This window comes from Mobula hypostoma, chromosome 3 (assembly GCF_963921235.1).
Source record: "Mobula hypostoma chromosome 3, sMobHyp1.1, whole genome shotgun sequence".
Taxonomy (NCBI): domain Eukaryota; kingdom Metazoa; phylum Chordata; class Chondrichthyes; order Myliobatiformes; family Myliobatidae; genus Mobula; species Mobula hypostoma.
This window is the reverse complement of record NC_086099.1, coordinates 219,489,955-219,516,889: the sequence shown is the minus strand read 5'-3', so window position 1 is coordinate 219,516,889 and position 26,935 is coordinate 219,489,955. Positions and strand designations below refer to the sequence as shown.

The 26,935-nt window shown below is 41.5% G+C and overlaps 1 protein-coding gene across 7 annotated transcripts in view; it reads left to right on the top strand.

Annotated features, from left to right (window-relative positions):
• The window catches only part of zbtb47b (zinc finger and BTB domain containing 47b), a 296,884-nt gene that overhangs the window by 143,411 nt on the left and 126,538 nt on the right, over nt 1–26,935 (top strand). For all 7 annotated transcript variants that reach the window (XM_063044540.1, XM_063044543.1, XM_063044539.1 and 4 more), the window contains one exon: nt 21,861–23,228. In XM_063044540.1, coding sequence (XP_062900610.1) covers nt 21,942–23,228 — 1,287 coding nt within the window. In that variant the 5' untranslated portion in view covers nt 21,861–21,941. The remainder of the gene's footprint in view (nt 1–21,860; nt 23,229–26,935) is intronic.

Below are 26,935 nucleotides of genomic sequence, written 5' to 3'. Positions count from 1 at the left end.
GTTTCTGCTAATTTGCCCACAAGAAAGTCATGTTAATGGATACAACTGCTGGCAATGTAATTTGACACTGAGTGATAATGTACAGAATCTCATTTGTTTTCCTCTTGAAAGGGACCATTGGATTGTTTAGTTGCAAATGAGAAACAAGATGTGCAATAGTATTAAAGTCTTAATCAGAATACTCCCTTGATAAAGTTGCGTGCTCTTGCTACTACCTTTGCGTTGGTTAGATTGGCACTGTGTGCATTTTTTCGGAGTGAGATTTGAAACCACACTTTTCAGACTGAAGCAAGGTGCTAACTTCATACTTGATATTTGGTTCTTCCTGTCTGTTGTCATTCAGTATTTTCTTAAAAAGCAAACTTCTAAATTCATTCTAAGTCTTTCTTGTATTGTGTAGTCTTCCTGTGGTATGTAACCAACCTCTCAATTTCAAAGAGATATGAATTTATGATGTATGTAATGTATAGCTATACCTGAAAACCTTTTAAAAGTACAGTGGATTCCAGTTAATTGGGGCGCATCAGGTCCAGTGCATTCATCCAGTATCCGCAGTGAACAAAATCAGCACAGGCATAGTGGAGTGCCTTCATACAATGCTGTCGGCGATTGCATTCTTCAAATTCTTCTTTGTTTCTAACTTGTTGAAGTAGTTAAATTGTTTCATTTTCACTCCCAGCTGTTCCTGACATCTCCAAGCCTGATTGCTCAAAATCATTCTTTGGAAAAAGTTTGGAATGGTCTCCTTCACCATTCCTCCGTTCCCATTTCCCCCCCCTCACCATGTCTCCTCACCTACCTATCACCTCCCTCTAGTGCCTCTCCCCCTTCCCTTTCTTCCATGGTCTTCTATCCTGTCATATCAGATTCCCCCTCCTCCAGCCCTTTATCTCTTTCACCAATCAACTTCCCAACTCTTTACTTCATCCCTCCCCCTTCCCTGGTTTCACCCATCACCTGACACCTTGTACTTCTTCCCCCACTCCTCCCACCTTTTTGCCCTAACTTCTGCCCTTCCTTTTGAGGACTGATGAAGGGTCTTGACTCGAAACGTTGACATTTATCCTTTTCCATAGATGCTGCCTGGTCTGCTGGGTTCCTCCAGGATTTTGCGTGTTGCCTTGGAATGGTTGTACTGCTTATTTTTCACCAACCATCAGTGACAAAAATCACTACTGATGCAATTTAAAAACGATTCACTTCAAGCACGTTGTAATATCTAACAGCCGCACAAGTGCACGTGGTTGATACTAGTTTGGCAAGTCTCCTCCCCAATTAAACAGCATAGTGTTCCACATAAATGAAGGGAATTCCAGCAATGTTCTTGATTAGTTCTTGCTCTTTAAGAGTTGTCCCAAATTAACCAGAATCCACTGTATTTAATATTTCACAAATAATTGTTGCTTCCATTTTAGGAAAGCATAATGTGTGTAGGCGGCTTTGGATATTATCATTTTGCATATTTGCATCAAGTCATAACAGTTTGGAATGGCAGCTGCTCTGTCCGTGAATGCAAAAACTGTGGTAATTGACAGGATGCAGAGCTGGGCAAAGCCAGAGAAAATGATGAATCTTTGGAATTCTCAATCCAAGAGGGATGCCTGGTCTCGCTAAATATCTTTAAAATGGTGATCCGTCGATTTGGATATCGACGAAATTGAAAAGTATGGTCTTAGTGCAAGAAAGTGACAGGCAAAAGATCAGCGTTGATCTTCTTGAAAGGAAAAGCACGCAGAACTACTTCCTTGCGTGTTTATAAAAAATGGATGTGCAAAAAATCTGGAACTCTCTGGAAATGCGAAAAATTCACACAACCAATCGGTCAAATATTTCGTCCAGATTTGGTTAGTCACCTTTAAGAAGGGTGTTGAAGAAACTTGTAATAATGTGAATGAGTGACTTTAGTTGATGGGAAGACCATAAGACATAGGAGCAGAATTAGGCCATTCAGCCCACTTAGTCTGCTCTGCCATTCCATCATGGCTGACGGTTCCCACTCAGCCTCATATACCTGCCTTCTTGCAATATCCTTTGATGCCCTAACCAATCAGGAAATGATCAACTTTGGGTTTAAATATACGCATGGACTTGACCTCCACTGCAGTCTGTGGCAGAGCATTCCACAGATTTACTACTCTCTGGCTAAAAATAATTTCTCCTCGCCCCTTTTCTAAAAGGTCGCCCTCAATTTTGAGGCTGTGCCCTCTAATTCTGGATACCTCCAACGTAGGAAACATCCTCTCCACATTCGACATTCGGTAGATTTCAATGAGACTCTCTCCTCCCTCTCCCCCCCCCCCCACCATTATTCTTCTAAATTCCAGTGAGTATAGGCCCAAAGCTGCCAGACGCTCCTCCTATGTTAATCCCTTCATTCCCGGAATTATCTTTATGAACCTCCTCTGGACTGTCTCCAATGACAACACATCCTTTCTAAGATATGAAGCCCAAAACTGTTGATGATACTCCCAAGCGTGGTCTATAAAGGCTCAGCATTATCTCCTTGCTTTTATATTCTATTCCCCTTGAAATAAATGCCGACATTGCATTTGCCTTCTTTACCACAGACTCAACCTGTAAATTAACCTTCTTAGAGTCTTGCACGAGGACTCCTAAGTCCCGCTGCGTCTTTGATGTTTGAACCTTCTCCCCATTTAGGTAGTAGTCCACACTTCTGTTCTTTTTTGCCAAAATGCATTATCATACGTTTCCCAACACTGTATTCCATCTGCCACGTTTTTGCCCATTCTTCTAATTTGTCTTTAGTCCTGCTGCAATTGTATTGCTGCCTCAGCACTACCTACCCCTCCACCTATCTTTGTAACATCTGCAAGCTTGGCCACAAAACCATCGATTCCATTATCTAAATCATTGATAAACAGCGTGAAAAACAGTGGTCCCAATACTGATCCCTGAGGAATACCACTAGTCACCAGATAACGCCCCTTTTATTCCCACTCACTGCCTCCTGCCTGTCAGCCATTCTGTTATCCATGCTATTACCTTTCCTGTAACACCATAGGATCTTGTGGCACCTTATCAAATGCCTTCTGAAAATCCAAGTAAATGACATCCACTGCCTCTCCTTTGTCTACCCTGCTTGTTACTTCCTCTAAGAATTCCAACAGATTAATCAGGCAAGATTTCCCTTTACAGAAACCATGCTGACTTTGAGTTATTTTATCATTAGTCCCCAAGTACCTCAAAACCTCATCCTTAATGACGGACTCCAACACTTTCCCAACCACTGAGATTAGGCTAACTGGCCTATAATTTCCTTTCTTTTGCCTTCTTCCCTTAAAGAGTGGAGTGACATTTGCAATCTTCCAGTCCTCTGGAACCATTGCCAGAATCAAGTGATTCTTGAAAGATCATGACCAATGCATCTATTATCTCTTCACAATCTCTTTCAGGACTCTGGGATATAGTCCATCTGACCCAGATGACTTATCCACCTGAAGACTTTTGACTTTACCTAGCACTTTTTCCACTGTGCAATGACACTCACTTCTGCTCCCTGACACTCACAGACCTCTGGCATGCTGCTAGTATCTTCCACAGTGATGACGGAAGAGATTAAGTTCATCCAGAGCGAGGGGTCACAGTTTGAGGATAAGGTCCAGAACGAGGGGTCACAGTTTGAGGATAAGGGGGAAGCCTTTTAGGACTGAGATTAGGAAAAACTTCTTCACACAGAGAGTGGTGAATCTGTGGAATTCTCTGCCACAGGAAACAGTTGAGACCAGTTCATTGGCTATATTTAAGAGGGAGTTAGATATGGCCCTTGTGGCTACTGGGATCAGGGGGTATGGAGGGAAGGCTGGTGCAGGGTTCTGAGTTGGATGATCAGCCATGATCATAATAAATGACGGTGCAGGCTCGAAGGGCCGAATGGCCTACTCCACCTATTTTCTATGTTTCTATCTGTTATTTCTTTGTTCCCCTATTACTACCTCACCAGCATCATTTTCCAGTGGTCCAATATCAACTCTCACCTTGCTTTTATTCTCTATATAACTGAAAAAACTTCTAGTATCCTGCTTTATATTATTGGCTAGTCTGCCCTCCTATTTCATCTTTTCCCTTCTCATAGCTTTTTTAGTTGCTTTTTGTTGGATTTTTAAAAGCATCCCAATCATCCAACTTCCCACTCACTTTTGCTACCTTATATGCCCTTTCCTTGCCTTTTATGCAGTCCTTAACTTCCCTTGTCAGCCACGGTTGCCTACACCTGCCATTTGAGAACTTCTTCCCTCTGTGGGACATATCTATCCTGTGCCTTGTGAACTATTCTCCAAAACTTCAGCCATCTCTGCTCTGCTGTCATCCTCGCCAGTATCCTCCTCCAATCTACCTGGGCAAGCTCCTCTCTCATGCCTCTGTAATTCTCTTTATTCCACTGTGATACTGATACATGTGACTTGTGCTTCTCCCTCTCAAATTGCAGTATGAATTCGTTAACATTCTGATCATTCCCTCCTACGGGTTCCTTTGCTTTAAGTTCCCTTATAAAATTTGGGTTATTTCACAAGACCCAATCTAAGATCGCCTTTCCCCAAGTAGGCTCAAGCACAAGCTGCTCTAAAATGCCATCTCATAGGCATTCAGCAAATTCCCTCTCTTGCGATCCACATCCAACCTGATTTTCCAAATCCCCTTGCATATTGAAGTCTCCCATTACAATTGTGATGTTACCCTTATTACATGCCTTTTCCAGCTCCCTTTGCAATTTCAACCCCACATCTTGGCTACTATTTGGAGGCCTATATATGATTTCCAGATAAAATTTCCGGTTGGAAAAAGATGTGCTTCTCTTCTGTTCAAAATGAGCTGTCAAATAGATAAAAACTACAATTAGTTTTTGTGGAATGCAAGTTTTAGAAAGAAAATTTAGAGGTGTGGGAATAGTTGTGTGGATAGGATTCCTCTTGCAGGATGATTGTCTTAACCAGAGAAGTTAATATTTGAAAAATGAAGTGTTATAAGAGAGTTTGTGGGGATGACAAAGCCATGATCTAAGGGAATAGCTCTTGGGACAACTTGACAGTGGAGAGGTCAGAGTGAACTCCCGTGTATATGGGCAAATGGTAGCATAACAGCACAATCGCTTTATAGTGCCAGTAATCGTGGTACAATTCCTGCAGCTGTCTATAAGGAGATTGTATGTTCTCCCCGTGACCATATGGCTTTCCTCCTATATTTCAAAGACATACAGGTTAGCGTTAGTAAGCTTTGTGCAAGCTATGTTGGTGCCAGAAGCATTGCAACACTTGCATCACATCCTCAGACTGCGGTCGTTGATGCAAATGATAAATGTTACTGTATGGTCCGATGTACAAGAGACAAATCAAACTAATCTTTGATCTTTTTGCTTAAAAATAGGATGCAATCAAGAAGCTGTATTAATCAGGAAAGGAAGGTTAAAGGGAAAGTGTATCTTTTTCTCATGTTGCGTAATTACACATAAATGGCAATTTGAGTCTTTGAGCATCATACCAGATGACATGGGTTTAAGGTTAATCCTATTCCATGGTAGAGATTTTAATATCTTCCCCCATGTATTCTTTGTAGCTGCATAAAGGAAGATGTTTAGAAAGGATGAGAGAATGGAGATTAGTAGGGATATGTATGGATTCCCTTAGGGTTACAAGTCTTTGGAACTCTTTCTGAAAGGCTAGACGCAGACTCTAGATGTTTTTGTTAAGCCAGAGGTAAGTGGATATTTAGTGCTTAAGGGGTGAAGGATATAGAGTACGAGTTGAGGTTACTGTTGAGTGAGCTATGATCTTATTAAATATCAGGACAGGAAGAGTCTGCCTGATTACCGACGAATGTACCTCTGGAACTTTGTCAGCTAATCTCTGTTAGATCGAAACTGTGCACATACCTACTATGTTGAAGAAAAGAACTAAATTAGGTTGAATGAGTTTTATTCCTAATTTAGTAATGCAGAATGACTTTCTAAAAAGCATTTGCATTGGCTGGGCTCAAGTAACAAACTTAAAATTATTTTCAACCTAGAAAATGGTATGGCATGGAGCGCAGTAACAGTTGTAAATGCTGTCAATTGTGTTCTGCAGAACGTGGAATAAAATTAACTTCTCAAGCTGAGAATAAATAGGATCAGAAGACATAAAGCCAGAACTCTGCTATTTGGCCCATTGAGTGTGCTCCTTTGTGCCATCACAACTGATTTATTATCCCTCTTATGCCATCTCCCCATAAACTATGATACCCTGACTGCTCAAGAAGCTGTCAACCTCTGACTTAGATACACCCAATGACTTGGCCTCCAAAGCCATCTGTGGCTATAAATTCCACAGATTCACCATCCTCTTCATCTCTGTTCTAAATGGACTTCTCTCTCCTCTGAGACTGTACCCACTATAGGAAACATGCGCTTCACATCATCTCTATCTAGGCCTTTCAGTATTTGATAGGTTTAAATGAGGTCCCCTTTCATTCTTCTAAACTCCAGCGAGTACAGGCCCAGAGCCATCAAATACTCCTCAATAATTAAAACTTTCATTACTGGGATCATTCTTGTGAACCTCCTCTGGATCCTCTCCAATGCCAGTATTTTTTTTCTTAGATAAGAAGCCCAGAACTGTTCACAATACTCCAAGTGTAGTGCCAAAGCACAATGCACCAGTGCCTTATAAAGCCTCAGTATTACATCCTTGCTTTTATATTATAGTCCCTTTGAAATATATGCTAACATTATGTTTGACTTTTTTTTACTACTAACTCAGCTTGCAAATTAACCTTTAGGGAGTTCTGCACAAGGTCTCCCAAGTCCCTTTTCACCTTTGAATTTTGAATCTTCTCCCAGTTTAGAAGGATAGTAGTTATTTTCCTATTGCTTTTGGTCAAATAAGTTAATTGGTTTTATGTCCTGGGTATGCCTCTAAACTACAACTGGTGATGAGGCTCTGATTGGGGACTTTCAGAGCTTTGGGGAAAAGTGAGTTATCCCTTAGTCATTCATTGCTCCCAGGGCTGCTCTGACCCAGAACGGTAGCACTTGCAAGGGTTTCCTACTCAGGATATGAGCGAAGGTCAACGGCAGATCTGACAGGTTCAGTAACTGAACTTATGATGGAGAAGGCGGATGAGCTAGGACCTCAAATGTCAACGGCTATAGTACAGGTGGATGAACATTTGGGAAGAGAAATGGCGATTTCTTTAGTTTGCCCAACGGAAGGCAATAGCAAACCACCATTGCTAGATACTAGGTTTCCTAGAATCTATTTGCTAAGAAAACCATGGTCAAACTCACAAGATGTATCACACAACCACAGCGTCAAGAGGATCTTCAAGACAATTCTGAAGATGCTTCGCTTGGTAGGGTTGATTCTGGTCAGCAGGGGATCCCCGACCGTCATCAAGCTACTGCTCATATAATTCAAGTAACACAAAAGAAAATTATTGCCACTTGGAATGTCAGAACCCTATATCAAGCAGGAAGATTGGACAGTGTGATAAATGAAATGGAAAGACTAAAGATTAACATAATGGAAATTAGCGAAGTTTGTTGGATAGGTGCTGGAACATGTCAGAATAGAAATAAAACACTAGTTTATTGTGGAACAGCCCATACTAATGGAGTAGGAGTTCTTATGGATGAAAACATGGCAAAAAGTGCTTTAGGACATTGGGCAATATCAGAAAGAGTGCTCCTTGTTAGATTCAGAGGATAACCATTTGATTTAGCAATTATACAGGTATATGCACCAACAGATGGAACAAATGAGGATATAGATAAATTCTATGAAGAGCTTGAATAAGCAAAGAATGGATGCAAATCTCAAGATATTGTTATTGTCATGGGAAATCTAAATGTTAAAGTAGGAGAAGGTGCTGATGGAAATACCACAGGAAAATTTGGACGAAGGGAAAGAAATGAAAGAGGTGAGAAATAGGTAGAATGGTGCAAGCTGAATAATCAGGTCATTATGAATACCTACTTTAAAAATCATTCAAGAGGCTTGTGGACCTGGAAAAGTCCAGGTGATAACACTAGAAATCAAATTGACTTTCTTACTATAAACCAAAGATTTAGAAACTCAGTGACTCAATGCAAAACGTATCCAGGTGCAGACTGTAATAGTGACTATAACCCAGTAGTATGTCATGTAAAAGTAAAACTTAAAAAACTAAAGAAGCAAAAACCTGAACAATCTCTTGACTACTTGCAATTAATTAAAGAAGAAAACTTAGGACAAAAATTTACCATTGAAGTAAGGAATAGATTTCAAAGTCTAGAAATAGAATCTGTTGAAGATGATGGCAATCGTGTAGAAATGAAGTTTAACTCTTTAAAGGATGCCTTGGTAGAGTCAGCAAAGTCAGTGATTCCTAAAAAAAAGGAAAAAAAGCACAAAGCATAAATGGATAAATGGATGACGGATGAAATCAAAAATGTAATGGAAGAAAGCAAATCCTATAGAATATAAGTCCTTAGATAAAAAAGTTAAAAGCTTATGTCAAAAGCCAAAGAAGAATGGTTAACCCAGGAGTGTGAGTAAATAGAAAGAATCCCTATTACGGTTCCAAAAAGGTTACATCAACAAATCAAGAATATCACTGGTAAAAAGCTCTTCTGTTCTTCAGGTGGATGTTTGAAAGCAAAGGACGGTACCATTATCATGGAAAAAGATGAGATTATGAACAGATGAACTGACTATATTCAGGAATTGTTTGAAGACGATCAAGGCGAAAAACCAGAAATTAAGAAAAACATTGAAGGTCCAAGTATTTTAAAATCTGAAGTTCGTAATGCAATAAATAAGGTGAAGAAAGGAAAGGTAGCAGATCCTGATGAATTAGTAATAGAACAAATTATCGCCCTTAAAGATTATGGAATTGAAAAACTTACTGATCTAATCAATGACATTTATGAGACTGGAATAATACCAGGAGATGAAAAAATCAGTATTTATCACTCTTCCTAAGAAACCTGGAGCAATAGAATGTGAATTACATAGGACCATAAGTTTAATGAGTCACATCACCAAGATATTTCTAAGAATTTTAATGACAAGAGCTAAAAGTAAGATACAAGCTGAAATAGGCAAAGAACAATGTGGTTTTGTGAAGACAAAGGTACAAGAAACACAATACTGATGTTAAGGATACTATCAGAATGAGCTATTCAAATGCAAAAAGATTTGTTTGTTTTATCGACTACACAAACACATTTGATAAAGTGAAGCACAATAAGTTATTTGAAATATTACAGAAAACACTAGATCTAGATTCGAAAGACCTCCGCCTAATCAGAAATCTGTACGGGGAGCAAACTGCGGCTGTAACAATAGATGGAGAAGTGAGTCAGTTTACAAAGATCAAGAGAGGCGTTAGACAAGGGTATGTTTTCTCCCCTGATTTATTTAATGTGTACAGTGAAACAATATTACAAAAAATAAGAGACATCTTGGGAATCAAAGTTGGCGTTGAAAACATCAATAATTTCAGATATGCAGGTGACATTGTGTTAATTGCAAGTACGGAGGAAGAACTACAAAACCTAATTGATATGGTTATTGAAGAAAGTGCAGAAATGGGTCTATCTGTCAATTGCAAAAAGACAATGTATGGTGATATCCAAAAGGAAGGAGAATCCTATCTGCAGGCTGAGAATAAACGGGGAAGACATAAAACAAGTACGGAACTTTTCTACTTAGGAAGCTGGGTGACATTTGATGGCAGGTGCGACATGGACATCAAAAGAAGAATAGGGATGGCAAAAGATACCTTTACGAGAGTGAAGAGTATACTGACCAATACTAAACTAGGTATGACAACCCGCCTCAGAGTACTGAAATGTTATGTTTATCCAGTTACGTTATATGGCTCAGAATGTTGGACAATATCTGGTAACATGAGGAAATGAATTGAAGCAGCAGAGATGTGGTTTTTGAGGAGGATGCAAAGAATATCATGGACGAAATGAATACCTAATGAGGATGTCATGAACAGAGCAAATACAAAAAGAGAAGTAATGTATGAGATCATGAAAAGGCAACATAACTTCATTGGACATGCAATTAGGAAAGAGGAGTTAGAATGCACGATAATTATGGGAAAGATTGAAGGGAAGAAAGTAAGAGGAAGGCAATGACAAATGATGATGGAAACAGCAACCAGAGAACTGGAAATGAATACCAATGAATTGATCCACTTGGCCTGCAACAGGAGTGTGTAAGCCATGGCAGACAAAGCTCAAACTGGGCATGGCACCTGATAATGATGATGATGGAGGTGTTGAAACATTCACAGCTCTGAAATGTAGGTTTATTCTGGATACTCAGACCAAGCCTGTGATGAGATTTCACACCAGAAGCAATAAATGAGAATGTGATGAGATATCTTGATTGAGTTCAGCTCAGAGACACATGTTCCAAGGGCTGGTTTTTGTCTGTTGTCGTCTTCATCTACTAGACTGGCCAACATACAGTACTGGGGTAACATACTAATTACTGTCTTGCGTGTAATTATTTCTTATTAATTCCCTATTTCATGAAAAACGTTCTTTGCAGGTTTTCTATCTCCGTTTCCAGTGTGAAGCATAAGTTCTGATTGTTGTCTCTCCGTGGTTGTTGTTTTTCATTTAATCGGTCATAATCTCTAAGTAAAGGGCATCAGACCATTCGTTGCTGCCCGATACCAGCTTCAGAAGTTGGTTTATTTCCTCTCATTGTGGAATATCCTGATACTTGCATGCTTCTTTTACTTATCACATCCCTGCTGCCGCATCCCGAAAAATCTTCCTCACATGGATCTTGATAAAGGCAGCATTTCTTCAAGGGCCTGTGACTTCTTTTCAAGTACCAAATGGCAGTGTTACGTAGCAGTTAGTGTAACACTATATGGAACCAGCTGTAAGATCGGGGTTCAATACCCGCCGCTGTCTATAAGGAGTCTGTATGTTTTCCTTGTGACTACGTGGGTTTCCTCCAGGTACTTCCATTTTGTCCCACCTTCCAAAGACATGCAAGTTAGAGTTAGTAGTCCTGATGAAGGGTCTCAGCCCGAAACATCGACTATTTACTTTTTTCCATAGATTCTACCTGGCCTGCTGAGATCCTCCAGCATTTTGAGTGTGTTGCTGGGATACTGTGTTGGTGCCAGAAATTTGAGGGCTGCCCCCAGCAGATCCTCAACATGTATGATGTATTTCACTATTTTTCGACCTACCACAAAGCTGTGTCCTTAGCGCCCTGCTCTACTCACTTTACACTTATGACTGTGTAGCTATGCGCAGTTCCAATGCCATATTTAAGTTTGCTGACGACACCACTGTTGTAGACCAAATCAAAGGTGGTGACGAATCAGCATATAGAAGGGAGATTAAAAATCTGGCAGAGTGGTGCCACAACCACAACGACATCCTCTCCCTCAATGTCAGCAAGACCAAGGGGCTGATTATTGACTTTAGGAGGTGGAAACTGGAGGTCCATGAGCCAGTCCCCATCAGGAATCATAGGTGAAGAAGGTCAGCAACTTTAAATTCCTTGGTGTTATATTTTCAAAGGATCCATCCTGGGCCCAGCACGAAAGTGCAATTACAAAGAAAGCATGGCAATGCCTCTACTTCCTTGGGAGGTTTGTAAAGATTTGGCATGATGTCTAAAACTGTGACTAATTTCTATAGATGTGTGGTGGAGAGTATATTGATTGGTTGCAACACAGCCTTGTATGGAAACACCAATTCCCTTGAATGGAAATCCTACAAAAAGTAGTGGATATGACCTCGTCCATCACAGGTAAAGCCCTCTCAACCACTGAGCACATCTACATGGAGCATTGTCACAGGAAAGCAGCAGGGACCTCCATGACCCAGGTTATTCTCTCTTCTTGTTGCTACTGAAGAGACAGCGGTCTCAGGACCTGCACAACCAGGTTCAGGAACAGTTATCACCCCTTAATCATCACCCTCCTGAACCAGTGGAGATAACTTCACTTGCCCCATCTCCGAAATATACCCTCAATCTATGGACTCTCTTTCAAGGTCTCTATTTCATGTTATTGATAATTATTGTTTATTTATTATTATTATCATTATTATTTCTTTTTTGATTTTTGTGTTTGCACGATTTGGTGTCTTTTGCATGCTGGTTGTCCACTCTGTTGGGTGCAGTCTTTCATTGATTCTACTATGGTTATTAGATTTATTGAGTATACCTGCAAGAAAATGACTCTCTAGGGTTGTATATGGTGAAATATATGTCCTGTACTTTGATAATAAATTTACTTCGAACTTTACATATCACAGACAAAGCAAATCTTCTAATCTTCCTTGTGTGTATGGATAAGTTTTCTTTGTGGCGGCACTGATGGCATTCCTCTGAGAAAGTCGAGTTTATTTTCTTTGCACAAGTTATTTCTACATGCAGTCAGGTGCAATAATAAAAAAAGCTTACCTGCAGCAGGTACATGGCATGAATTATTCAAGTCGGGACACAATTTGATCAAAAAGAACAACAAAGACCATGGTAGTGCAAAGTGGTCATTGAATTGCTCTACTGAGATAGTGATCCGGATTGTGCTGGTTGGTTCAAGAACTGAATGTGTGAAAGGAAATAGCGGTTCTTGTACCAGGTGTTGTGGGATTTCGAGTTTCTGTATTGCATATGTTGAAGGGCTGAATGGTGGCAATTATATGAATAAAAGAGAAGATGAAAATTAGCTTTCACCATCCTTTTTGATATCTCCCACACCAGAGCACTGAAAATATCTTGGTTCACCCCATAGTAACGCACACAAAATGCTGGAGGAACTCAGCACATTGGGCAGCATCTATGGAGAGGAATAAAGAACTGATGTTTCAGCCCAAAATCCTTCCTCATGAAAGGTCTCAGCCTGAAACATCAGCTCACTATTTCTCTCCATAGGTGCTGCCTGACCTGCTGAGTTCCTCCAGCATTTTGTATATGTGTTGTTCTAGATTTCCAGCAACTGTGGAATGTCTTGTGTTTTTGGTCCACCCCATTTTTCTTGCTAATGCCGTAATTCCCTCTTGGTTATCACTGCTCTGCCACTGACACCCATTTAATAATTTATAAAAATGCTTCATTTGTTCAAAGAGCTCTATTCAGTCTTGCCCTTATCTGTTCCAAGCACAGCATCTCTACTGCCTTTGTGATATCCCTCACCTCCCCCCCACTCCCATCCCCTCTGTTTCTAATCTGAACACATAACCTTCTTGCATCACTGGTACATTTTCTGGTAGATTTCCTTTACAAATTCTCCTTAGTGGTCTCCATAAACTACGATGCCCAAAATATCTTTCACCTTGCTTAGAAACTTGCAACTGATCAGTTCCTTCCATCCCACTTACTAATTTTGAAATGCATATCAAAGTTCAAAGTAAATTTATTATCAAAGTAAGTTTATGTCATCATATACTACCCTGAGATTCATTTTCTTGCAGGCATTCACAGTAGATAAAACAGAATCAATGAAAAACTACACACAAAGACAAAGAACCAATGTGCAAGAGAAGACAAAATGTGCAAATACACCAAAACCAAATAATAGTAATATATAATATTGAAAACAAGAGTTTTAGAGTCATATAGTTTCAATATTGATATTTGAACTGCAAAAACTGCATTTGAGCAAAAGTTGATTATCATTCTAGGTGGTCTTGTTTCTGACAATTTCATTCCTAAAACTGATTACCTCGTGCGCGGGTAGAAGAATTTGTGTTTTCTACTTTCTCAATTATAGAAGTTCATGAAACAGTTAATTTTGTCATCAAATGACTTCTGTTATGATATTAGTCCAATCATGCAATGGTAAGAAAAGGATCAAAGAAAAGTGATCGACCCCCCCCCCCCGTTTGATTGGTGTCCCATTCTCACTCTAGTGTACAGATGCTGCAATTACAAACTGTGACAGCACCTCCATCAGAAAAGGTAGTATAGTGGGTGATAGGGACCCCAACCTCTTCACGATGCATACATCTTCTCTGAGTCCAAATGCTGACGGAGATGTAATGTAAAGATTTTTGCTCCTCATATATGTGAAGGATGTAAGAAAGAAAGTCAATTCAATTCAATTCAACACTGCAGCATCCTCTCCCAGTTTTAGCACTTGTACCAAGAAGACTGCTGTGGTTGAGGAAAGATTTGCCCCATCAGTTTCTCAAGGGAATTTGGAGGATAGACAATAAATGCTGACCTTTTGGCAATGAAAAGTGAATGAATTATTTTTAAAAAACAATCAAGGCTTGGTCCTACATAACGACAGATAAATTTACAAAACAAAATGCAATAAATTCAGAGCCTCTGAAATAGAAGAAATCGGAGATGTGCTTCAAGTCAGGCAGCAACCGTAGAGGGAGGTGATTCGGTTCTGATTTTTAAACAAAGTTATTGATCTGAAATATTAACCCCATTTCTCTCTCCACAGATATTGCCTGCCATTTCCTTTTTGTACTGGCAGGTTATATTGCAAAGATTGTTCAATGTGTATACACTAAGAGGAGTTATGAACACACAACTGCTATTGGATGTTTACTAATTGAAAACACAAAGACTACCATAGTAGGAGTAAACCTTGAACCAACTGTCTACCTGGCTCCTCCGGCTAAGTTAGAAACTCCGGGTGGACCAGAGAAAAATATGGTGACAGGCCAGATGTAGCCCAAGAACTATTGATCTAACTATGATTTGTGTTAGTAATAATTAGCAAGATTGTCAGTAATCATTCCACCCTGGATAAGGTGGTAAAGAAGGGGTATGGTAATTCTTGCCTTCATTGGTAGGAATGTTGGCCTTCATTGCGAGAGGGATTGAATTCAAGAGTAGGAAGGTCATGCTGCAACTATACAGGGTACTGGTGAGGGCACACCGGGAGTACTGTGTGCAGTTCTGGTCTCCATACCTGAGGAAGGATATACAGGCTTTGGAGGCAGTGCAGAGGAGGTTCACCAGATTGATTCCAGGGATGAAGGGGTTACCCTATGAGGAGAGGTTGAGTCGCCTGTGACTATACTCTCTGGAGTTCAGAAGAATGAGAGGGGATCTTATAGAAACATGCAAAATTTTGAAAGGGATAGATAGGATAGAAGTAGAAAAGTTATTTTCATTGGTAGGTGAGACTAGAACTAGGGGACATTGCCTCAAGATTCAGGGGAGAAGATTTAGGACGGAGATGAGGAGAAATTGTTTTTCTCAGAGAGTGGTGAATTTGTGGAATTCTCTGCCCAGGGAAACAATTGAGGCTTCTTCACTAAATATATTTAAGGAACAGTTAGATAGATTATTACATAGTAAGGGAATTAAGGGATATGGGGAAAAGGCAGGTAGGTGGAGCTGAGTTTACAGACAGCTCAGCCATGATCTTATTGAATGGCAGGGCAGGCTCAATGGGCCGGATGGCCTACTCCTGCTCCTATTTCTTATGTTGAATAGGTAGAGTAAAGCTGTAGCTGTATAAAACTTCAGTCAGACCACACTTGCAATATTGCACACAGTTCTGGTCACCCCATTAAAGGGAGGATGTGGAGACTGTGGAAAGGGTGCAGAAGAAGTTTACCAGGCTGCTGCCTTGTGCCTTGTGTGACTGCTGGTGCTGTGCTTTGCACCTTGGCCCCAGAGGAACACTGTTTCGTTTGGCTGTATTCATGGGTATTCACGTATAGTTAAATGACAATTAAACTCGAACTTAATTTGGAAAGGTTGGATAAACTTGGATTGATTTCCCTAGATTTCTGGAGACTTAAAAGAAATTTAAAAAAATATGAGAGCCATCGATGGGGCAGAGAGTCAGAATCTTTAAGCATGAGTTTCTGCAGATGCTGGAAATCCTGAGCGCAACACAACATTTTGGAGGAATTCAGGAGGTCAGCAGCAACTTTGGAGGAGAATGAACAGTTGACATTTTAGGCCAAGAGCCTTTGTCAGGATTCAGCAATTTTTTTTCTCAGGCTGGAAATGTCAGACACCAGAGGACATGATTTGAAGCTAAGAATGTAAGTTTAAAGTTGATGTGAGTGGCAAGCTTTTACCCAGAGAGTGGTAAGGGCCTGGAATGGGTTACCAGAGATACAAGTGGAAATAGGCACTTTAGCACAGTTTGACGATGTTAGTTCAATACTTGAAAGTAAAGGGAATGGAGAGATATGTATTATACAGAAGAAGAGCACGTAGTGTAAATCAGCACAACATCGTGGGCTGGGTGGACTATGCTGTACTAATGTCCTAATGATTTTCTCATTACACTGTCAGAAACAGCATATTTTGATCTCCTGGCATTTGATTGCAGGACGTATAAAAGCTCATTCTGCAGTTTAATATGTCATCTCTGTATCCTAACACAGTAATAGTTTTTTTTTGTTAGCGTGAATGCAGGCATTAAATGGGGGAAAAAGGTGAGATTCTTGTATTTGGGTGTTTGTGTGTTATTAGCTCATGGCTTTTATTAATGCAGATACTAACCTGAGACCTGATTTCTAATGAGTTTTGTGATATTAGATATTTTACATAATTCTTAGTATACTTTGCTTGTGAAAGTTGATACCATAAGTTTCCAAATGTAAAGCTTTGTGTCTTTGCCTTGTTAGTAATGTTTCCCAGTGCTGTACATTCTGGCCAATACTGTGGCATTATCAGAGCTGACACTTTTCAATGCAGTGTTAAATGCAGGTCTTGTCTGCTCCCTCAGGTGGTCATTCAAAATAGTGCTGTGTGATTTATATATATATATAGGCAACACACATCAAAGTTGCTGGTGAACGCAGCAGGCCAGGCAGCATCTCTAGGAAGAGGTACAGTCGACGTGTCAGGACGAACTGAAGGAAGAGTTAGTAAGGGATTTGAAAGTGGGAGGGGGAGGGGGAGATCCAAAATGATCGGAGAAGACAGGAGGGGGAGGGATGGAGCCAAGAGCTGGACAGGTGATTGGCAAAGGGGATATGAGAGGATCATGGGACAGGAGGCCTTGGGAGAAAGACAAGGGGGGGGGAACCCAGAGGATGGGCAAGGGGTATAGTGAGAGGGACAGAGGGAGAAAAAGGAGAGTGAGAGAAAGAACGTGTGTATAAAAATAAATAACGGATGGGGAACGAGGGGGAGGTGGGCATTAGCGTAAGTTAGAGAAGTCAGTGTTCATACCATCAGGTTGGAGGCTACCCAGACGGAATATAAGGTGTTGTTCCTCCAACCTGAGTGTGGCTTCATCTTGACAGTCGAGGAGGCTGTGGATAGACATATCAGAATGGGAATGGGATGTGGAATTAAAATGTGTGGCCACTCGGAGATCCTGCTTTCTCTGGCGGACAGAGTGTAGGTGTTCAGCAAACCGGTCTCCCAGTCTGCGTCGGGTCTCGCCAATATATAGAAGGCCACATCGGGAGCACCGGACGCGGTATATCACCCCAGCCGACTCACAGGTGAAGTGTCGCCTCACCTGGAAGGACTGTCTGCGGCCCTGAATGGTGGTAAGGGAGGAAGTGTAAGGGCATGTGTAGCACTTGTTCCGCTTACAAGGATAAGTGCCAGGAGGGAGATCAGTGGGGAGGGATGGGGGGGACGAATGGACAAGGGAGTCGCGTAGGGAGTGATCCCTGCAGAAAGCGGGGGGGGAGGGAAAGATGAGCTTAGTGGTGGGATCCCGTTGGAGGTGGCGGAAGTTACGGAGAATAATATGTTGGACCGGGAGGCTGGTGGGGTGGTAGGTGAGGACCAGGGGAACCCTATTTCTAGTGGGTGGCGGGAGGATGGAGTGAGAGCAGATGTACGTGAAATGGGAGAGATGCATTTGAGAGCAGAGTTGATGGTGGAGGAAGGGAAGCCCCTTTCTTTAAAAAAGGAGGACATCTCCCTCATCCTGGAATGAAAAGCCTCATCCTGAGAGCAGATGCGGCGGAGACGGAGGAATTGTGAGAAGGGGATGGCATTTTTGCAAGAGACAAGGTGAGAAGAGGAATAGTCCAGATAGCTGTGAGAGTCCATAGGCTTATAGTAGACATCAGTGGATAAGCTGTCTCCAGAGATAGAGACAGAAAGATCTAGAAAGGGGAGGGAGGTGTCGGAAATGGACCAGGTAAACTTGAGGGCAGGGTGAAAGTTGGAGTCAAAGTTAATAAAGTCAACGAGCTCAGCATGCGTGCAGGAAGCAGCGCCAATGCAGTCGTCGATGGAGCGAAGGAAAAGTGGGGGACAGATACCAGAATAGGTACGGAACATAGATTGTTCCACAAAGCCAACAAAAAGGCAGGCATAGCTAGGACCCATACGGGTGCCCATAGCTACACCTTTAGTTTGGAGGAAGTGGGATGAGCCAAAGAAGAAATTATTAAGAGTAAGGACTAATTCCGTGACAGAAAGATCTAGAAAGGGGAGGGAGGCCACAGATGTCTACTATAAGCCTACTGGGTCCCACGCTGCCAGGTTCAGGAGCAGTTGCCGCCCTGCAGCCATCGGGCAGCACTGAATGAGCTCTCCGGCTGTAGATTCAGTTTTGGGGACTCTGCAGCTCATGTCCTCTGAATTATTTACTTTTAAAAATTATGTGTGTGATTTGTCCTCTTGAACATTTGATATTTGTCAGTCTTTGTTCTGTATGTTTTTTTGTGATTTCTGTTGTATTTTGTTGTCCTGAGGGTGCCCGCAAGAGAATTAATCTCGGGGTTGGATATGGCATGCATACTTTGCTGATAAATTTACTTTGAATTTTGGAACTTTGATATTGGCTGGAGTGTCTGATTTTCTTCTTTAAGGATTAAGGATCAACTTCATTCACCACGTATATTTACACATATTAGGAACTTGCTGTGGTGTGTTGTTAGGGCACAACATGCAGTAAAAAGCAACCACATTCAGCAGTCCTGATGAAGGGTCTCGGCCCAAAACGTCACCTGTTTGCTCTTTTCCATCAACGCTGCCTGGTCTGCTGAGTTCCTCCAGCATTTTGTGTGTGTTGCTCTGGATTTCCTACATCTGCAGATTTTCTTGTGTTTCTGGAACATTCAACAATTGTAAATCATAAAGAATTATATAAAAATAAAGGATAGATATGGAATAAAATGTGTATAAATATTATAAATACTAGCATGTACTGTATATGCAACATAAACAGCCTTATAAGAAGTGGTTTAAAGTGCTTGCAGTGCAGTAACTGAGATAATAGATAGAGGGGGGTGGCAGCTAACTAGAGTGGTTGATCAGATTAACTGCCTGGTGGTAGAAACTTTTAAGATGGTGTGAAGTTTTTATTTTAATAGCCCTATAGCACTTTCCAGCAGTGAGCTTTTGGGAAAAGCTTTTCTCTATAAGAAGTATTTTTTTAAAATTGCTGATAAATTTCTTGACTTATAAGCCATATTTGCTCTTCGTGTTAGCTACACGCACACAGAATGCTGGAGGAGTTCAGCAAGTCGGGCAGCGGCTGTGGAGGGAAATAAACAGTTGACTATGCATTCATTCATTGTGTGGGTGGGGGTGTGTGTGTTGCTCGAAATATTTGTCAGCTGCAGAATCTCTTGTGTTCATGATACTGTTTGTGAATACACTGAGTGATGGCTGTGACTCTTTGAAACTGAGCATAAGCCATCGCATGAAAATGTTATCGATGATAAGAGGTGGACCACTTACAACATCTACAATGCATCTTTGTCGGAGAAGTGTAAATGAAAGCATATCACTTGGTTTGTTTCCACTGGGATCTGCAGCAGAACTGAGAACAAACAGTGGTACACGGTAATCTATGTCTGAGCTTCATTTGACAAGGGATCAGATTGGACTGACCTAGTGCAGGAATTAATGTGTACAGTTCAGTGGCAGTTATACCCAAGAAATGTGTACTCTTCATTTTGACTGTGTGTTAAAATTGGGTGATTGCTCTGGGACAGAGAGTTAGGAAAGATGCAGGAGGGAGTTATCAGAGTTTGGAGTAAGTATTTTTCAGTTCAAGTGATCTGAATTGCTAAAGGTATGAAGGCAAGCAGTAGGAGTTGTCTTGACTTGTGCTGATGCTTTTTTTCTGGGCAGTTGGATTGTCATGCGGGAACTTGGGAAGATACCAGACCTGTTCTTCCAGTGTTATTGAAGCAGGAGGTTTGGACATGTGCTTACTATTGATTTTTCGATTCCTCTTGAAATATTTTGGACACCTTTAAACAAGTCAATGGATCAGACAACTTATTTTTCAAGTATTAATTTTGATTGGTTATTCTTGAAATTAGGTTTGTAGGCTTTGTACTCTGACCAGTACCATGTTTCCAAGTTTCTTCAGTATTAACGTCACAGATTTCTAAAAAGAAACAGGATCGTGTGATGTTTGAGGGAGTCCTAGGTGCAGGGATCAGGTATTATAGGCCAAACGGCCACATTCAGTAGCTGGTTCATCCTTGTGCTCCTCCAGCCCAGCTGATCCATGCAGTCCCACAGAACCCAGCAAGTTGGCCCCTTCCCTATGTGGCTTCTCCAGTTTGCCAGCAGTTTAAGAAAAAGACTGTCCCTGCAGGGCTGTGCAGTGATCTTTCAGAGCTGATGTCAGTGAGGATACAGTTAGGTGTCTACTCAGTTACTGAGCCTTACAAAATACAGGCAGTGTGGCAGAGCCACAGTGGAGACTGTAAGAGATAAGAACAGAATTAGTCCATCAAGTCTGCTCTGTCATTCCATCATGAGTAATTATCATCCCTCTCAAGCCCATTCTTCTGTCTTCTCCCTGTAACCTTTGATGCCCTTACTAATCATTAACTTATCAACCTCCCCTTTAAATATACCCATTGACTTGACCACCACAGTTGTCTGTGGCAATGAATTCCACAGAGTCACCACCCTCTGGTGAAAGAAATTCCTCCTGATCTCTGTTCTAAGGGGATGTCTTTGTATTCTGAGGCTGTGACCTTTGTTCCTTTTTTCTCGCACTACAGGAAACATCCTCTTCATGTTGACTCTGTCTAGACCTTTTTAATATTTAGTAGGTTTCAATGAGATCCCCCCCCCCCCATTCTTCCAAACTCCAGTGAGTACAGACCCTAAGCCAGAGAACTGGACACCAAGAAGTGTTGGCAGATTGGATGTGGCAGGGTTTAGGAAGAGGAAAACAAGAAGAGAAAATCAAAGCCTTCACTTTTCAACCATCCAATAGGCAATATGGGTATACACTCAGTGTCCACTTTATCATTTACTCCGGTACCTAATAACATGGACACTGAGTGTGTGTTCATGTTCTGCTGCTGTTGTAGCCCATCAACTTCAAGGTTCGACATGTTGTGCATTCAGAGATGCTCCTCTGCACACCACTGTCGTAATGCGTGGTTACTTGAGTTGCTGTCGCCTTCCTATCAGCTTGAACCAGTCTGGCCATTCTCCTCTGACCTCTCTCATAAACAAGGCATTTTCACCCACAGAACTGCTGGCCTCTGGATGTTTTTTTTTGTTTCTCCCCACCATCCTCTGCAAACTCTAGGGACTTGTGTGTAAAAATGGCAGAAGGTCAATTTCTGAGATACTCAAACCACCCCCGTCTGGCACCAACAATCATTCCATGGGTGAAAGTCACTTAGATCACGTTTCTTTCCCATTTTGATGTTTGGTCTGAACAACAGCTGAACCTCTTGACCACGCCTGCATGCTTTTATGCATTGAGTTGCTGTTACGTGATTGGTTGATTAGATATTTGCATTAACGAGTAGATATGCAGGTCGCCACTGAGTGTACGTTCAGAATAATTCTGCGTGATATCTAAAATAGTTCTTGGTTTTGGAAAGAAGTGCTCACATTTTATGTTGCATTTAGCTGCCTGGACTTATGGGTTGAAAAGAAACCCCTTTCCCAGTGCACTCGGTGTTGTCTGTATGCAACGTTTTGACCTGATTTTTGTTTTCCTTTCTCTTCCAGCTGATAGTTGAAAAGACCACTGACTACCCTTCCACTGAGTATTCTCTGGTGGAGGATGTTGCCCTCCACTTCACTTGTTTGATGGACAGATTGAACGAGCAGCGCCTGTTTCAGCCGGACCTGTGTGACGTAGACATTGTGTTGGTGCGGCAGAAGAACACGTTCCCCGCTCACAAGGGGGTCCTCGCGGCCTACAGCCAGTTCTTTCATTCCCTCTTCACGCAAAATAAGCAGCTGCAACGCGTCGAACTTTCATTGGAGGCCCTGACGTCGCAAGGGTTCCAGCAGATCCTTAACTTCATCTACACTTCAAAGCTGCTGGTAAACGCCTGCAACGTGCAGGATGTGCTGAATGCGGCTGCAGTTCTACAGATGAACGATATTGCCACTTCCTGTCAAGAGTTAATAGACAGCCGATCCTTAAATTTGACAACAGTGGTGAGCGACATGTCGAAACAGGAAAGCCACAGCAATCCTCTCGGCTCGCAGTTTTACCGTGAGATCAAACAGGAGGTGGATTCACATCCCAAGATCTACGCCCGAGAGGGTAACAACCCGTACTCGGTACGTGTGGAAGACAATACAGGGAAGCAGCACTCACCTCTGCAGCAGAAGCAGCAATATTACAAGGAGGAGAATGATAGCCAAGCAGTGTGCAAGATCGAAGGCGACACGGAGATGGACGATGACTCTGATAGCCGGAGCTCCTATAATAGGGAGCAGATCATCGTTGAGGTTAACCTCAACAACCAGACTCTAAATGTTTCTAAAGGTGCCGAAGGAATGTCTTCACCTTCAGAGGCCACTGCTGTTCTGGGAAGGTGTCCCGAAGAGGAGGAGGATGAAGAGGAGGAAGAGGATGACGAAGAGGACGACGACGACGACGATGAGGATGATGATGAAGACGATGCAGATGAAGAGGAGGACGAAGAAGTCAGTGAGGAAGATGATGAGGATGTAGAGGAGAGTGAAGAAGATGTAAACGAAGATGATAATTCTGAAACTCCAGAAGTTAAGACTGAAAGTGGCCAAGCTCCGAGAAGAGCAGCAAGAGCTTCAACTGCCTCTAAAGAGGCGACTCCAGCAGCTTCCAGTAGGTCACGGAGACGGGCCAAACCAGAAGCGACCACTCGAGGTAGGAAGCGAAAGAAGGATTCCGATAGCTCAAATCAGAAGGTGAAAATTGAGGAGAAGCAGAACTTCCCCTGCAAAAAGTGCCCCCGGGTCTTCAATAACCGTTGGTATCTAGAAAAGCACATGAATGTCACACACAGCCGCATGCAGATCTGTGACAAGTGTGGCAAGAGATTTGTACTGGAGAGTGAGCTATCACTACATCACCAGACTGACTGTGAGAAAAGTATTCAGGTATGTCACTCGTTCTCGTTGTTTGCAATCTAAATAACGCCTCATCACCCAGGTTGAGAGTTAACTCGTCCATTTATTTTAAGTTTAGTCTTCTGAGATCCATATAGTACTAGATTTGGCAATCTGGTCTCTGACGTGCTATAGGATACTTAGCAATATTTCCCATTAAGGAATTGGCAGTTAATGAATATGTACTGTTTTTCTTTCTGGCTGCCGTACAGGTTCTCTGCTATTGTGTCTTGCCAAAGTGGTAACGCTTCAACTATTTTGTTCAAGTTGTGTTTGCTCATGGTATCTAAACACTATAATTTTTGTCTTTATTTGTATTTATGCACTTTGGTGAAAATCCAGTGACAGCCGTAATCTTTGAATATGATATCACCTGAGATAAGACATTGGTAGATCAACTGACCATTCAACAATTATTTTGGCATTAAAGAAAGGACAAGGTGAAGTCCATTTTTAAGGCTTTCACTGCAAGAGTGAGAATTTATAATCATTGGATATATTTAAAACAGAGGTTGATAGGTTATTGATTCGCAAGGGTGCCAAAGGTTATGGGGAGAAGGCAAGAGAATGGGGTTGAGAAGAGTTATAAATCAGCCATGGTTGAATGGCAGAGCATACTCAATGGGCTGAATGGCCTAATTCTGCTCCTACATCTTGTGGTCTTACGTTGGAGCTTGGTTAACCATTGTACATAGTGGAATGGTAATGATGGCTGCCATGTGTGAAGGATAGGTTGAGAAATAGACCACTCTGTCTCACAGCAAGTTATATTATTCAAAATAAACACCAGATCTGTATGTGAAATATTATTTCCTGCCTTGGGTCTATATTCACTGATAGATACAGTGATGCTAGAAAGTTTGTGAACCCTGTAGATTTTTCTCTATTTTTGTGGAAATATGAGCTCAATTGCGATCAGATCTTCACTGAAGTCCTGGAACAAGATAGAGAACCCAGTTAAATAAATAACACAAAAAATTATACTTGTTCATTTATTTATTGAGAAAAATTATCCAATGTTAAGTGTATTTGTTGGAAAAGGTATGTGAACCTTTACTTTCAGTAACTGGTGTGACCCTTTGTAAAGCAATAACTTCAACCAAACATTTCCAGTAACTGTTGGTCAGTTCTGCACGTCAGCTTGGATGAATTTTAAGCCTTTCCTCTTTACAAAACTGCTTCAACTCTGGGATGTCGGTGGGCTTCCTTGTATGATCAGTTTGCTTCCGGTCCTTCCACAACATTTCTATAGGATTAAGGTCAGGACTTTGATTCGGCCATTCCAAAATACAAATGTTCTTTTTAAACCATTCTGTTGTTGATTTACACTTGTCTTTCAGATCATTGTCTTGTTGCATTATCTAACTTCTATTATGCTTCAGGTGATGGACCACTACCCTGACATTCTCCTGAAAAGTGTCTCGATACAATTTTGTATTCATTGTTGCCTCAGTGATCGCAAGCCGTCCAGGCCCTGAGGCAGCAAAGCAGCACCAAACCATGATGCTTCTTCCACCGTGCTTCACTGTTGGGATGAGGTTTTGGTGGTGGTGCGCAGTGCCTTTTTTCCTCCAAACATAGCAATGTGTATTTCTGCCAGAAAGTTCAACTTTAGTCTTACCTGTCCACAGAACATTGTCCTAGAAGCGTTGTAGAACATCCAGGTGGTCTTTTGTAAAATTGAGACGTGCAGCAATGTTTTTTTGGACAGCAGTGGTTTCCTCTGTGCTCTCCTTCCATGAACACCATTCTTGTTCAGTATTTTTCTTATAGTGGACACATGAGCAGACACTTCAGTAATTTCTAGAGATTTCTGCAGGTCTTTTGCTGTTATCCTTGGGTTCTTTTTCCCCTCCTTCAGCATTATACATAGTGCTCTTGATGTGATCTTTGCAGGATGCCCACTCCTAGGGCGAATAGCAGTATTGAGTTTTCTCCTTTTCTATACAATTTCTCCTGCTGTAGACTTTAGCAATGCTTTTGTTGCCTTTTCCAACTTCATACAGCTGTACAATTCTTCTGAAGTCCTCTTTAAGATCGTTTCTAGCACCACTGTAAGTCCTTCTGTAGCCTCTATACTTCCTCAAAACCACCTGCTTCTCCTTCTATCTTCATATCATTTGCAATCTTTGCAACAAAGCCATCAAATCCATCATCGACATATAATGTAAAAAGAAGTGGTCCCTACACAGAACCCTATGGAACACCACTAGTTATCAGCAGCCATCCAGCAAAGGCTCCCTTTATTCCCACTCTTTGCCTCCTGCCAATCAGCCACTGCTTTATCCATGCTAGAATCCTTGCTGTAATACCATGGGCTCGTAGATTGTTAAGCAGCCTTGTGTGACACCTTGTCAAAGGCCTTCTGAAAATTCAAGTATACAACATTAACTGATTCTCCTTTATCTATCTTGCTTGTTATTTCTTTAAAGAATTCCAACAAATTTGTCAGGCAAGCTTTTATCTTGAGGAAACTATGCTGACTATGCCTCCAAGTACTCCAAAACCACATCCTTAACAATCGGCTCCAACATCTTCCCAACCACTGAAATCAGACTAACTGGCCTATAATTTCCTTTCATCTGCCTCTCTCCCTTCTTGAAGAGTGGAGTGACATTCGCAATTTTCCAATCTTCCAGAACCATTCCAGAATTCAATGATTCTTGAAAGATCATCACTAATGCCTCCACAATCACTTCAGCAACCTCTTTCAGAACCTTGAGGTGTACAGCATCTGGTTCAGGTGAATTATCTACCTTCAGACCTTTCAGTTTCCCAAGAGCCTTCTCTCTACTTATGGTAACTTTACACACTTCGTGACCCCTGATACCTTCAAATTCCACCATTCTGCTAGCTTACTTTCATATTCCATCTTTTCCTTAATGACTTTTTAGTTGCCGCTTTTTGGTTTTTAAAAGCTTCCCAATCTTCTAACTTCTCACTTTTATTTTGCTATCTTATATGCCCTCTCTTTGGCTTTTATGCTAGATTTGACTTCTCTTGTAAGCCACAGTGTTTCATCTTGCTGATAGATAGATAGATCAATAGATACTTTATTGACCCCAAAGGAAATTACGGCGTCATAGTAGTATTACAAGTGCACAGGTACACAAATATTAGAAGAGAAGTAAGAAAGAATATATAAAAAAAAGTTACCTGGGGGGGGGGTGTCGGTCATCAGTTCCCCAGCTATAGCTTGATTCATTATAGAGCCTATTGGCTGAGGGTAAGAATGACCTCATACACCACTCTTTGGTTGTCTTAGTTTATTACTAAAAGTGATCCTCTGTTCGGCCACAGTGGCATACAGAGGGTGAGAAATATTGTCCAGAATTGCCAGGATTTTCCATAGGGTCCTTTGTTCTACCGCAGCCTCCAATGTGTCCAGTTTGACTCCTATAACAGAGCCAGCCTTTCTAATCAGTTTATTGAGCCTGTTGGCCATCACCCGTGTTGATGCCATTGCCCCAGCACACCATAGAAGATTGTACTGGCAACAACAGACTGGTAGAACATGTGTAGGAGAGGCCTGCATACTTAGAAGATCCTCAGTCTCCTCTAGAATACTTCTTCCTCTTTGTGATGTATATATCCTGTGCCTCCTGAATTGCTTCCAGACATTCCTGTCATTTCTGCTCTGCTGTCATCCCTGCCAGTGTTCTTTGCCAATCAATTCTGGCCATCTCCTTTCTCATGTC